Source organism: Anabrus simplex, chromosome 3 (assembly GCF_040414725.1).
Source record: "Anabrus simplex isolate iqAnaSimp1 chromosome 3, ASM4041472v1, whole genome shotgun sequence".
Classification (NCBI taxonomy): domain Eukaryota; kingdom Metazoa; phylum Arthropoda; class Insecta; order Orthoptera; family Tettigoniidae; genus Anabrus; species Anabrus simplex.
In genome coordinates, this window is record NC_090267.1 from 456,389,950 (window position 1) to 456,405,104 (window position 15,155).

Consider the following 15,155-nt stretch of genomic DNA (forward strand, 5'->3'; position numbering starts at 1 on the left):
AGACTCTGAGCTTAAAGTATCTCAAATATTTTCCATATCAGAAGGGAACTTAAAAGTGTGCCTGTACAGATTTTTTCCCAAGTAACTTTTGTTAGTTTTGTTTTTTGTGTGATTTGTTTTGCAATTCCGTCTCCATCCAACCTTGTCTTCCCAGTTTGAAAGCTGCAGTGGGGGTAGCAGTAGTGCTGAGAGTACCAATAGCCAAAGAACCAACAGTCCCAGCATGCCTCGACCCCTTACAGCTCACGAGCAGTTGTTTGGGGGTGCTCAGTACTGCGTCATGAGCCCAGGTAGCTCTGACGCCTCTCCCCAGCTATCGCCAGTATTCAAGAGTGAGGCCGCTCGTGCCATTGTCATGGAGATGTCAACGATGAGAGATGCTGGTGATCAACCTCGGAAGCGGGTTGTACCCAAAGAAAAACGGAGACATTATACAGTTTCCAGCAGTAGACCATTACTTGACATGGAGTCTACATTACCCAGAATGGTACTTATATAAATAAGACATCCAATCTATGATTTCTCTGTCTCTTAATAACTCCTCTCTGTAACAATTACAACTAATACAAGGTGCAGTATAGTGACTACTAAAATTGTTGAAAGATTTGGTTCCTTTCACCTGTCATTGGCAGCTACAGTACAGTATGTCTAATTATATGTTTGGTTGTTCATGAGCATTTTGCCACACCAAAATTTTACAAGATCATTAGTTACAGCTGTTATCTGACTAAACATTCACAATGGAATAACGTATTTTTCATATAAGTCGGATGTAAAAATATGCAACATGAAACTAATATTATATTACAGCAACTGTGAAAGTTTTTCAATGGTAATTGTAAGATGTTCAAACTAACCATGAAGTTATCATTGTTTTGTTCCACTAGGAATAATTTAAGAATTCACCTTGCTCATCTCATTTGGTAAACTCGGATAGGCTGCCTCAAATATTAACATAATTTATACATGCATCTTAAAACGTTGTGTGTATATGGTAAATTTCATTGTGATTCCTTACTGACAAATTATGACGGAATAGAAAATTGGTAATTTATTTGTCTACCTAGTCAATACAACTCATATATATTTACAATTTTAAAATAGCAAAATTTTCAAATTTAAAAAATTGTAAATATATGTAGTTGTATTGACTAGGTCGACAAATAAATTACAAAATTCTTAAAATTGTAAAATTTTCAAATTTTATAAATTGTGAATATATGTAGTTGTATTGACTAGGTGGACAAATATATTACCAATTTTCTATTCCATAAAAATGTTGAAACAGGAAAATAGCAACACCACTGGTTGTGCAATGGGAGAAATGTTCACATCTGCTCTAATGAAAACGAGTAGCATTCTGAAGACAAACTATTTTCCAGTTAGGTAAATTTGTTTTTGACAGGTAGATGACAACACTACAAAAGTCAGGTGGAGGGAGAGATAATCACAATTTCTGTGAAAATGTGATTCCAAATTTATTGTGAGCAAAATGTTCATCAAGGGACCAACAAAGGGGTTAAGCAACTGAAGATACTGAATGTCTTTAAAGATATCTATAGTAAAAGTGTATTCATTCCATTTTAAAATTTGACCATTCATAAAGCTTTTCATTTGGATTTCTCAAGGCTAGGAGAATGAGTCAGTAATTCAACAATAAGTTTTAGATCAATGGAGAACTGTTTTTATCTGAAGCATATGACTGTTTATTGTTACAGCCAAAGTCCTGGTTACATTTTCAGACACTGACACATTTTAGTGAACATTAAGTCAAACAAAGCAGATGGTTCCCTATAAGTTTAATGCTGCAAAACTTCCGGTGTTATTAATTGATGCTTTCCATTGCCTCATTATACGTCGCATATTCCGGTATAAGTTACAGTGACTGCCTTGAAATATTCAATCCAAATCCTGAAGAACCATATCACTCAAACTTTCTAATGTAACAAATTTGCTTATCAACCCCATTATGTAATCAACTCACAATAACTTTTAAAATCTATCTTGTATTTTTGTGTATACAGTGGAACCTCGATTATCCATTCCCAGAAACTACATTTTTCTGGAATATGTGTTCAAATTACATGGTCCCGTGAGCATCATAATTAAATCACATTTTAAAAATCCTGCATTATCCGTTCCTCGAAGAAATGATTTCCCAGATCAACCATCCAGAAATTTCAGTCCCATCAATGCTAAATCCTCGATCAATCATTTTTTAATAAACTATATCTTGCGAAAGGACGGCTTTGGCATACTTATGGATCTTGGCATTAACGCCCCGTCATTGCGCTAGAGCAAGTAGGCCCTACTGTACTGGAAAAATGATCGGTGGTGAACTTGCATAAGGGACCATCTTAGCATTGCATTTGGGTGGCACTGTAAAGTGGTGTAACTTTGGCCATACAGGGTAACTTCGGCCACTGACGAATAGCAACAATTATTTTCTCCTGCCTCCTAAACTGAAAAAGATGAACCACTTGCAACAACTAAAATGCAATAGAATGCTCTATCAAAACTCGGTAGTCAAAAGAACATTGGCGGGCTCATTGTTGAGTCAATCAACTTTTTTCGCAGCCCCGACTATTGCCTTGTCTGGTAACAGCAGAAAACAAACTGTTCTCTAGCCCCAGCATTCGATTCTCCATTCCACTGGTTTATGGGGTCAAAATGTAAGTACGTCTGGTAACTGATCAACACAAGTTGATGCATTTTATTCAAATAGGTTTTTCAGGGAATAGTTTTTTGATAAAAGTTGTCATCTTCCGGGGTAACTTTGGCCATGCCAAGAACATACAGGAAAACACTACGCGGCCACGGGTATTGTAATTACAATCCTGTTTACTTCAAGAACACCTTAGAAGAGAATAATAAAGGCACAATAACAATAAACGGGGAAGTTTATTCCAACAGGGAGGAGAAAGACGGTCCCCATTTTCAATGATAAATAGACAGATATCAATTGACATGGACAATACACATTTAAGAACTTGATTGACGGCCCAGATATTTTCTAATTTAGAAGACAGTGCACTATGAGGACAGTCTATAAGATTGCTTCTTTTCTGCCCTCTTTTTCTCTTCATACAATTGGGCTTTATGATTTTCGTACCTTTTATTTATTATCTTTTGTACCATTATAAATATTTATGCAATGCAACGTGTAATTTGTAACATCATACAAAGCTTGTACGCTCAGGCTAAATAAAATTAATGGTTTCTTTTTTGGGGAAATGTGAATTTGATGACTATATATGTATCTGTTTCACCACAAATCATTTTAATTTGTTTGTGATTGTTGATACTGAACGTTCTGCAGGTTTTTAAAAAACATTCATGGTGGCCAAAGTAACGCTACATTGAAGAAAACGTTGTTTCTTGAGTTATTTTTATGGCGGCCGAAGTTACCCCAAAACATGGGGTGACTCCGGCCACTTTCTTGATAATCATAATTCATTACTGAATAACAATTATAATTATGTTCATATTTAAAAATGAAGAACAAACATAGCAGAATTTATATTACATTTTTTAGAAAATTAGAGTGAATATTTCACATTTTAATTTTAAAAATATACGAGAAACTGGCCGAAGTTACCCCGTTTTACGGTATTGTTTAGAGAATCTCGGAAATCACAAAGCAGAGTGTGGCCACAACAATTGTAAGGAGACACGGTGCATTTTGACAGCTCTACTTGAAGACGGAACGAGTTTCGTCAAATGTTCGCAATTATAAAACGTTCACATTACGTCCAGGGTTAGATGTTTATATTTTTTACTTTTTTCGATCGTACTGCCGAACAGGTTTTCAGCACTTTCCTCAGGGCACTATAGAGTAATTGGGCTTTCAGGCAGGAATCGAAACTGCTCCTTTTTAACACAAATTTACTGCCGGTATTTTAGGCCTAATATTATCGTACACGATTATGTTATTGAGACCAGAATAGATGTTGCACCTTACATTAAAAAAGAAAGCCATGGGAGGTCTTGGGATTGCCTATTACTGTTTTGGTCCTAATGTAAGACTGGGAATTTTATATTTTTATGTTAAAATGCCAAAAACCGCAGTTGTTTTATTTGCGCACGTTACATTTCAATGGTTTGTATCATTTCCAACTCGTACTGACATGTACAGCAAGCGCGCTTTCCTGATGACCTCAAGGTCAAGGTCAACCGCAATTTCTGAAATTTTGATGTTTTTTTCTCTTTCTAATTTGATTGGAATAGTAATGGGCAGAATTGAACATAATGTATTCGAGAACTTTTGAGAATAGATACTTACATTCGAAACCCTGTTTTCGAGTTCAACGTAACCTTTAAAAGTTGATGTAAGCCTAATTTACGCGGTACAAGATTTCCAGAAACTGACTACGAACAGTATACCGGAGACCAAATTACAATGGAAGATTAAGAAAAGGGATTTCGCCATCATGTATCTAATGTGCTTTATTTTATTAGATGAGATAATTAAAAACGACTGTCGTTTGGCTTGGAGTTATTACTTAGATTTTTCGAAGAGTTCGGCTAATCAAAGTTGCTGAACTGAAAGAAGTTTTCACGGGAAACTGACAAAGATCCCCTTGTAAAATTGAATATAAAGTATCGAGATTTTGAACTCGCGTACCGGTAATTAATGTGGTTTCGCGGTCTAACATGCCTGCTTCTCACCCAGAGGGCCTGGGTTCGATTCCTACCAGGTCAGGCAGTTTTACCTGGATATAAAGGCTGGTTCCAGGTCCACTCAGCCTATGTGATTACCTTTAATTGAGGAGCTATCTAATGGTGAGATGGCGACCCTGATCTGGAGAGCCAGGAATATCGGCCGAGAGGATTAGTCACACTGACCATGTGTCACCTCGTAATCTGCAGGCCTTCAGGCTGAGCAGCGGTGACTTGGCAGGCAAAGGCCCATTGGGGCTGTAGTTTGGTTTGGTTTAGGAGTTTTTGTAAGATTATAATTATATATATTTCATTTTTGTGATGTTTAGCCAAATTGTTGATGGTTTTCATTCACTTCCGGATTTTCCGTTTTCCCGTGTTGTACGTTTTATTTTCACGGTCCCTCGAAAAATGGAGAATCGAGGTTCCACTGCACTTTGTCCTCAAATGCAATCTCCAGTTTGGGAAAGTCAAACTAACTAACAAAATAAATAAATAAATAGTGTTTTTGTTCATTTAACTTGGATAGTTCAGGCATTCAGGCACTTTTGGAGTTGAAAAGCTGGATCTTTCAGAAAGTACCTACAGTGAAATTTCTCAATTACGGTAAACAGTTTTCCATGAACTAAATTAACTGTATTTTCTGTCTGAATTTTTATACTGCAAAATTGTTTTGAATCCAACTTCATTTTCTATATACCAGTGAAATAGAATTTGAATATTTAAAGAAGTAATCTTGTCTGGAGTGTTGAGGTAATTAATAATAATAATAATAATAATAATAATAATAATAATAATAATAATAATAATAATAATAATAATAATAATAATAATAATAATAAATCAGTTACAGTGTGGAGCCATTTATCTTGATTCCATGTAGCCTGCCTGCACATCAAGTGCTGATGTAAAATTAAAGACAAAATGTTAAGATTATTCTAAAAATTCTATTTAACTTTGAGAAATCCTATTGGAAATTATGGCAGGTTTGTTAAGCACCAGCATCAAGGAATGTGACAGAATTAAGTGAATCATACTAAAGAAATACTGCACAGTTTTATTGGTAGTAATTGTTACAGTACTAAACTATTTCCTTTGTTTTGACATTGTTTATTTTACTTGTTTTCATTTTCTCTCCTCTTGCTGGATCAGTTGTACTTCATGGTAAGGGTAATGAAATGGTAGTAACGACTAACTTCCGTGCTTTTTTCTAGCATGCCAGCATTCCTTCATTGCATGAATGGTAACCATGGAGCTATAGATTAAAGATTTGTAGATTGCTTTTAGTGAGAAGGACATAAATATGAGAAAAGTGGGCAATAGACATGCATTAGTAGTAGATAATATGTATCTGAAGAAAGAAGGTTGTAGAGATAGAGGAGGATGGAATAGTAGGCTTCCTGAATTCAAATAGTGTACCTCTGTGAATATTGCAGTATAAGTTGCATGCTACCAGGTATATAGTTTTTGTACAGCACTAAAGTTCAGCATTCACTCCTGCAATAGTAACTTCATCATACAGTAATGTATTCATTGTCATCATTATCATCAGTGCTCTGCACCATTGCAGGTCCAGTGTGCTATGTCTTCTTCCATTGTTCCCTTCCTCTGATTTTCTTTTCATGTTATTGTGACATCCTTCTTTCAGGTCATCTGTGAATTTTGTTGTCCTTCAACTTCATTTCTTCCCTCCCCTCAACACTTCCTTCCTTCAACAAATTGTGTCTTCTTATGTCCAATCCAGGTCATCTTTTTTTTTTTTTTTTTTTTTTTTTTTTTTTTTTTTTTTTTTTTTTTTTTTGCTAGGGGCTTTACGTCGCACCGACACAGATAGGTCTTATGGCGACGATGGGATAGGAAAGGCCTAGGAGTTGGAAGGAAGCGTCCGTGGCCTTAATTAAGGTACAGCCCCAGCATTTGCCTGGTGTGAAAATGGGAAACCACGGAAAACCATCTTCAGAGCTGCCATTTGATCACTGTTCTTATTAAATTCCTCTCTTCTCTTATTTGAGTTAGAACCTCCTTTTTCATAATCATATCACTCCATTTTAAGCATTCTTTGCCATACCCACATCTTGAAGGCTTCTAGTCTCCATATCTCACTTTTCTTGATGGCAGAGGCAGATCCAGAGAAGGTGTAAGGGGGGCTTTAGCACCCCCCCCCCCTCACACACACACTTCTAGTTATATTTAAAAGCTAAATGTCTGATTAAACTTTCAGTATTTTCAGGCTCGGGATTTATCTCGTCAATGACAATGTTTGTCTCTGCTTCTGCGAAAAGAGTATTAGTGAACCTGATATAAGTGAGTAAAAAAAAGACCAAGTAAAAAAAAGCATTTTGTCCTACTCATTGAGTAGAAAGACATGATAGCTTCATTGTATTTCAGGAATTAATATTACATGTAAAGCTTTTTGAACAAATAGAAAAAGATCCAGAAAGTGAGACATTTAAATAAAGCTGCTGCCTTAAGCATGACTTTGAGAAGAAGTGAATTTGTCATTGGTTTGGAAACAGCTGCATTGTCCTACATTGGCACCATTATAGGAAGGTTGAATATAATGAGCTCTATGTAATGAAGACTTCTTTTCCAATAATAGACTACTGCTACAAATATTTGCCACCCTGCCTGTCATGACACCTGTACAGAGAGAAGTTTCTCTGCCTTATGTAAGCTAAAAACCTACAATTACAATGGAAGAGAACCGGCTTAATGGCATTGCATTAGGAAACATCCATAAGGAAAGGGCAATAAATGTTGAAGATCTATTTAGTCAAAACCATGAAGGCTGGATATTTCTAACTGGTCAAATGGTGATTGATGTGAACTGCTAATATGTAGCTGTACATAGTAAACTTGAAGTACTTTAAAAATTATTTAATGGAATTTTGTGGTGAAATAAATATCAATAAATTACCTTAACTAGCGTTTACTATATGTAACAATGTCCGTAAAATAAACTTGGGAAATTTCATCACTACAGAAGTAAAATGCTCCGATTACTCGTCTTCACTTTGTGGTGTGGTATTTTTTTTTTTTAAGTTAGGCCCTCCCTTTAAGGAATCCTAGATCTGCCTCTGCTTGATGATACAGGCCTCCTACTGGTACAACAGCACTCTCTAAACATAACATTTAGCTAGCCATTTCCTTAATCCTAAGCTCATTTTGCTGTTGGCCAGCAGTCCTTGTTTCCTTCTGAAATATTCCTTTACCATTCCATATTTCCTTTTCAGATCTCCAGTCTTCTGTCCCAAGAGTGCCTCAATATCTACCACTCTAATTACTTAATTCTCTGACTGTACTTCCTGCATTTGTTATCATTAGTCATCAGTCAAAAGCAGTATCGCCATGCTATGACGAGTTAGTGAGCTGAAAACCGGCTTGTTCTGTGCAACAGGAGTGATACCACATTTTTGTTTTTAACTATATGCTCTCTGTGAATAGTGAAATGAAGAGGGGTATATCTGAACAGCACGTTTGTATCCAATTGTGCTTCAGGCTGGAGAATGCTTTAGACTGTTATGAAATGATGAAAATGACTCTGGGGAGCTGCCTGCAAAATGTTCCCAAACATTTGATGATGATGTGTGCTCTGGTTGCCCTGTGTCCACTTCAGTACCCAAAATTATGACAGAAGTGCATCAGACTATCAGTGAAGACAGTCATTAAACTACCGATCGAGTCAGTGTCCTAGTGGGAATCAGTCGAGGAACCTGCCATAAAATTCTAACAGATTTATACATGCAGTGTATTGCATCAAAATTCATGCCAGACTCCTGAGTGATGACCAAAAGCAACAAAGACTTGATTTACTGCTTAGACCTCAAAGAACAATCTGCCACTGACCTCATCGTTTTTTTTTTTCTTTCCAATGTCATTAGGGGTGATGAAACCTGGGGTCATCTTGACCGCAGAAAGGGGGACAAGTCAAAAGCAACACCGAGGAACAGCAAGACAGGAATAGTTCATGAGTTCGTTCCACCTGCTTACACAGTAGAAGCAGTTTCTACAAAGAAGTTTTGAAATGTCTGCAGGAGGATGTGAGGAGGAAGCGACCTGATCAGTGATGAAACAACATATGGCTCATTCACCATAACAAGGAACTTGCCTGTACTGCTCTCCTGATTCAATGGTTTTTGGCCAAGATCAACGTGAACCTCTTGTCATATCTTACCTATTTTCCTGACCTTGCATCCTGTGAATTCTTTTTATTCCTGAAACTGAAAATGCAGCTAAAGGAACAAAGATTTCAGATGGTGAAAGAAATTCAAACTGAATCGCAGTCCGTTTTAAATATGCTGTGAGAAAATTCTTCCACTTGAGGCACTGCCACAGGAATAAATGTCAAGTGACAAAAGATGACTGCTTCAAAAGGCCAATATTGTGTAAGGTACACAATGAATTTTTTTTTTTTTTTTTTTTTTTGCTAGTTGTTTTACGTCGCACCGACACAGATAGGTCTTACGGCGACGATGGGACAGGAAAGGGCTAGGAGTGGGAAGGAAGCGGCCGTGGCCTTAATTAAGGTACAGCCTGGTGTGAAAATGGGAAACCACGGAAAACCATTTTCAGGGCTGCCGACAGTGGGGTTCGAACCTACTATCTCCCGAATACTGGATACTGGCCGCACTTAAGCAACTGCAGCTATCGAGCTCGGTAATGAAATATTTAGGAGATCAGTCTGGGAATTTAGTGACACATGGAGAATGTCTTGCACCTATTCTGTCTTGTAGACTTTTAGGTATACTTCCATTCTCTATTAATCCCAAATTCAAATCACTTTTGTCTTATAATAAGCTAATTCTCTCCAGATATTCATATCTCATGGAGGAATGAACTGTGTGTAGTTCTGCCTCTGTCATGATATTATAATCATGTCATTTACACAGTATGAGATCAAGGTGCAGTATAAGTAATTCCTTGTAGTATTGAAAGTTGACAGCAAAGTAATATCTGTTGTTGCACAAAAATGAACATGTAAGGCTATTCGACTTATCAGAGCTTTTAGAAAACTACTGGATACTGTATTACAATCTTTGGTAGACATAAACTTGAGGGATTTGCTATTCCTAACCTCCCTTAGAAAGAAACATTAACCAACCAGAATACTAACAGTCACTAAAAAAATAGCAATAATAATTTTCCAAATGATGGACTAAGATGATATTGAACTAACAAAGTTGTTGTTGTTGTTGTAGGTATTTGAAATAAGCCTCTTGTGATAGAAGTGTCAAACCAAACTGTGTTTGTCTTATAATGAAAATGAAAACCTACAACCTGTTTTCCAGTCATTGACCGGGTCAGGGATGGAATGAATGAAACATATATAGGCTGTTATTACAATGGGGTCGCCACTCCCAAGGTGATTTATTAATGAGTGATAAATGCTATGAAATGATAATGGAGAGTTTTGCTGGAATGAAAGATGACAAGGAAAACCGGAGTACCCGGAAAAAAACCTGTCCCGCCTCCGCTTTGTCCAGCACAAATCTCACATGAAGTCACCGGGATTTGAACCACGGTATCCAGCGGTGAGAGGCCGACACACTGCCGTCTGAGCCACGGAGGCTCCTTGTCTTATAATGAAATCACAAAATCAGAGTACTTTGATAACAATTACTATGTGAACACTTATGTCACAAATGAATAGAATCGTAAGAACATGAATAAATATGACAGGTCGATGTGGGGAAGAGGGAGCAACAAAAAGAAGCTATGAAGAAAAACGCAAAAAAAAAAAAAAAAAAAAAAAAAAAAAAAAAAAAAGACTGAACAAGGATAATCTCCACATCTTTACACTGACAGACCCTCTTTCCATCTTGTACATCTACATCCCTACTCAGCTTCTGATAAGATTGTTTCAGTTTCCCAGCTTCATTAAGAGGGCAAGCTTCAATTCTCATTGAGGGGCCATTTAGACAGATCTTTGTTTTTGCTGTGGAAAGTATAGGATAAGGAGAAAGCCATAGGCTATTGCTCAATTGTTTGTTCTTTTCCATCCATTACTTACCAGGTGTATGCAAAAGTTTTTGACGTTTTTTGTGGTAAAAAAAAAACCATGTAATTTTCAAGGGAAATTCATGTTTTGTTTATTCAAAATATTGGCCCATCTTTCTGGTAAGTTATAATACCATGCTAGAAAAACTGCTTGTCTTTTGCACCAAACCATTCTTCGAGCCATTTTCCAACTTCCCAAAGTTGCTGACGTGCTGCTCTGCGAGCACATGCCCCATTGATGTGAAGAGGTGATAGTCATATGGCGCCGGTCGGCGCAATATGGCGGGTGCAGAAGGATGACCCTTCCAAGCGATTTCAAGGTGTCTTTCACTGGTTTTGCTGTGTGAGACGGCGTATTGTCGTGTAACAAAATCACTTTGCCATTCCGGTCATCTTTCAATCGATGCATGATTTAAATTAATCATTTGTTGGTGACAGCATTGAGTTTGAGTTGGGTCATCATCCAGTAACGCCTGCAATTGCTCGTCTTCGCACTTTTGTGGTCTACCAGAGCGCACTGTCTTTCACAGTGAAATCACCACATAAAACCATGGCTCACATGTTCTAATCAATGGAGCGTGTTGATCATACGTTTCTACCAGCAACGACAACTTTCCACAGCCTTTTTCTTTTGATTTTATAAGAAAATGTGTGCTGCAAATGTTCTTTTTCAGGCACAAACGTTGACATGATGAACGATACAACACAGACGCCAGTGTTTGGCAGACTCAACTTGTGTGTATTGGTAGGTTAATGTCAGACAAACAAACTGACGTATGTGTCAAATTCATATGCTGCGTACTGTCCGCTGGTGCCATTTCTTAGTAAAACCAGAAAAGACTTATGCATACAACTGGTACATATGAATATTTGAACCTACCTTGAAGTTAAAACAGAACCATATTGATATAATTTGCTCCCTTTGCCTAGTAATCAGTAGTTTTCATGACAGTCTTCCCTCCAAGCTAGTTGAAGACATTCTTAGAAATACAGCTTAACAGAAGTGCCTACACTCCTTAGCTTCATGCATGTGTAATATCTAACACGATCCAAATATTACAAAACTAATAACATACTGTAAGATAATATATCAAATAATACTGTACTGTATCTAACTGTAAAACTCTTCTAGATTCAGAGAATGGTTTAATTAGTGGAACTAAAGCTTGTGAAGTACATACTAATCAAAGTCTCATAGAGGAATTAATTTTTATTAGCAGGGCTCAGCTAGGTCACGCGATGATTTGGACATGGAGCGAGCTTTACGACCGCGATTAAATGCTCCAGACGTTGTGAGGTCCACTATGAGCCATAAGGACTTCAAGTACAATGAAGATACCATAGATAGCATCCTAGGAACTCCAAACAAGATAGTGATTCCAGAGCGCTACATTCCAGAACAGGTACGTATTCCATATGATACAGGGGTTTGATCATTCCAAGATAGTGATAAAGAGAATCAAAAGGGCATTTTTAAACAAAGTTTTACATTAAATTATTTCGAAACTAAAATTTTACGTGGGATGTAATAGAAGAGAATGGTTGCATAGTTGTACTTCCCCATAAAACAATAATCACTACGAGATTATAAGACTAATATGGGTCACACAATAACACAATAGCTGCACTTTTTCCTTCAAATTTTTTAAATAAAAATCTACAGTGCATCTTTTATGCAAGGAAACATTTATAATTAAGAAATTACACTCATTAAAACATGCAACATCCCGAATGTGAAATAATCAATAGCACAGTAATGATTTAGCAAATCAGTAAAAACTACAATGTATTGATGGTCTTGCTTCAAACAAGTTTGTGATTGATCGGTAACTAGCATCAGTCAGTCATGAACTTGTGTAGTGAAACACAGATGGCGTACAGTGTATATAGGTGTTTTGTGGCACACACTGTGTCAGAGAGTTACAGTCCTGTACGTATGGTAACTTAAAATGGGAGATAAAATACTAATAATTACTGCTAGAACAAAATGTTACTAAAATTTCATTGTTATTATTAACATGTTGACTTATCCTCATTTGCCATCTGTTTCAGTATCATTGCCATCATCCATCAGAGATTCACATTCACGTTAAAAAGAACCAATCGCAATTAGTTTTTACACGTTGTTATTTTAAACCTTGAATTTGAACAGGACTTCCTCTGTTCTTCATTTCTTATCACTTTCAAAATAAGTTCTGTGCACTGTCATCCCCACTACACACATGCTAAGGAAATAATTGCTATCCTTCGCAGAAAGTGGTTAGCATTACAGAGTCTGTAACCATTGTTCTCTGTTTACTAGTCTTATTTCGTACTGTAATCCATCCAATTTTAAATACCGTATTACTAAGACAATTTTTATTGAAAATGAAATTAGTCCATTTAGCAGAGATTTTTTTTTCCCAAAAGGTATAAAAAAAGATAGGGGTGCACCCATTATGCAAATAAATATTATGTTTTCAATTTTTAATGATAAAATATTGCCAGATTATCCCAGATATTTTTTGGTCACTGGAGTCATTCTAGTTCATTCTCAGATTTAGTCAGGGAGTTTCAATTGCCCCTCCTTGATACTACTTGATTTATCAGGGGAAAATTACAAACCAGGATTAATCAGGATTTGAATCTTTATAAGCTGGGTGAAAAGCCAGCATTTAAAACATAGGGCTAACCCCACCATTTTTCTCCCCTCATACAACAGCATCCATATTTTTAAGTTGATTTGGAAAGATTTTCGTATGCACCAGTTGATAACAGAATTAAATAAAATGATGTAAGTACTTTCAATTACAGTTTTCAAGTGATCATTTATACTTAATTATAGTCAGACCCGCAGTCTACTCAGAGGCTTTAGGTTAATTTCCTAGCCAGGCCAGGGACTTTCGCATGGAATTGAGGGTTGGTTTGAGGTCCACTCAGCCTGCATGAGTAAAGAGCTATCTGATGGTAAAATAGCCAAGAATAACAGCCAAGAGAATTTGTAGCGCTCACCACGCATCACCTCATAATATGCAGGCCTTCGGGCTGAGCAAGAGATGCTTGGTAGACCAAGATCCTTCAGGGCTGTAATGCCATTCAGGCAATACTTAGTAGATTTAGGCAGGAAGAAAATAATGAAGATTCTTTTCAAAATGAATTCAGTTTTACATACAGAAGAAAGAAAGAAAGAAAGAAAGAAAGAAAGAAAGAAAGAAAGAAAGAGAAAAGGCAAAGCTGTCTTCATTTAGGCCAGGCCCTTAGAGGAGTGGAAAGTACTATCCGTAACCATGGCACTAAAAGGTATAGAGTGGTTAGCTCTTTGCCCAGTTGCTTTTGCCCCTGATACTCATTTTTGGTGTAGACTGAATGAACCTTAGGGTCATGTGCCTCTTCTGATGTGGAAATCTTGTTCCTGAATGTTTTGACTTCTTGATGGAGGACTGAACCCACATTCCTCCAGGTGAACCAAGTATGCCTGTATTCCCTTGGCTAGGCAAGCCCTAGTTTCATATTCTATAATAAATACATAATTCTCCATATTAAAATAATGAAGAATTTTAATTTGCAGAACCCCAGCCATTGAAATGTATCACTGTTTCAGTGTGTAACTCATATTTGAATTAATAACTCTTCCTTGGTACATTTTTCAGGCTCCAGAACTTACAGCCGAAGAGCAACTTCATCGTAGTAAGAAAGCCGATGCCATAAGGAAAATGTTATCAGAAACTACAGCTTTAAGTACATCTGATGGGAAAGGTGATCTTACTGCAATATTCCTACATCTAACATGTTAGAGCAGACAAATGCATGCTTATCTTAAGTCCAAAGCCAAAAAACATTTCTGAGAATCAATAATTTATATGAAATGAATTTAATTTTGGTTCTGTATTGACGATTATGTTATATAAATTGAAAAACTAGAATAATTGTTCCACCTAGTCAATACATTAAACATTATTCACAAGTCAAGACAGCAAAAGCATCAGCTTAAAAGTTACAGTACATGTTTCGGCCTCATTAGGCCACCTTCGGCTGCATAGAAATAACACTAGCTTAGAATTTAATGTATTGAAAATTACAATATATGAAGAAAGTACATTCACAAGATATACTTTTAAGATAAAATAGGTGCGTGCTGAAACATCATTAGATGAAAGATTCACCCAATGGCATAATGAAGTGAGAATAGTTCTGAAAATAAATAGTTTTAGGTGATGTATGACAATGATATTATAATGAAAACTTTCTTGCTCCTTAACATTTTGTTTCAGGTAAAATGATGACAGCTCTAAAATCTAATTTATTAGAAACGTTGTTCCACTTAATGTGAAAACATCTAGAAAGTTAGAATTTACAAGTGTAGAGTAAGTTAAATGTAATGCCAGACAGACTGTAGTGTAGAAAATGAACTGCTGTCAAGTGGTGTTGGAAGATACGAAATCTAGAAGGAAACAAAAAAATCAAAATAAATATTAAGACGAGGGAAGATAGATGCAGGAAAAAGAACCATATTGATCAAT

At 36.5% G+C, this 15,155-nt stretch overlaps 1 protein-coding gene across 1 annotated transcript in view; it reads left to right on the forward strand.

Moving 5' to 3' along the window:
* The window catches only part of kmr (kramer), a 1,412,209-nt gene that overhangs the window by 1,359,826 nt on the left and 37,228 nt on the right, over positions 1-15,155 (forward strand). Inside the window, exons 20-22 of the mRNA XM_068226867.1 lie at positions 155-487; positions 11,874-12,059; positions 14,286-14,391. Coding sequence (XP_068082968.1) covers positions 155-487; positions 11,874-12,059; positions 14,286-14,391 — 625 coding nt within the window. The remainder of the gene's footprint in view (positions 1-154; positions 488-11,873; positions 12,060-14,285; positions 14,392-15,155) is intronic.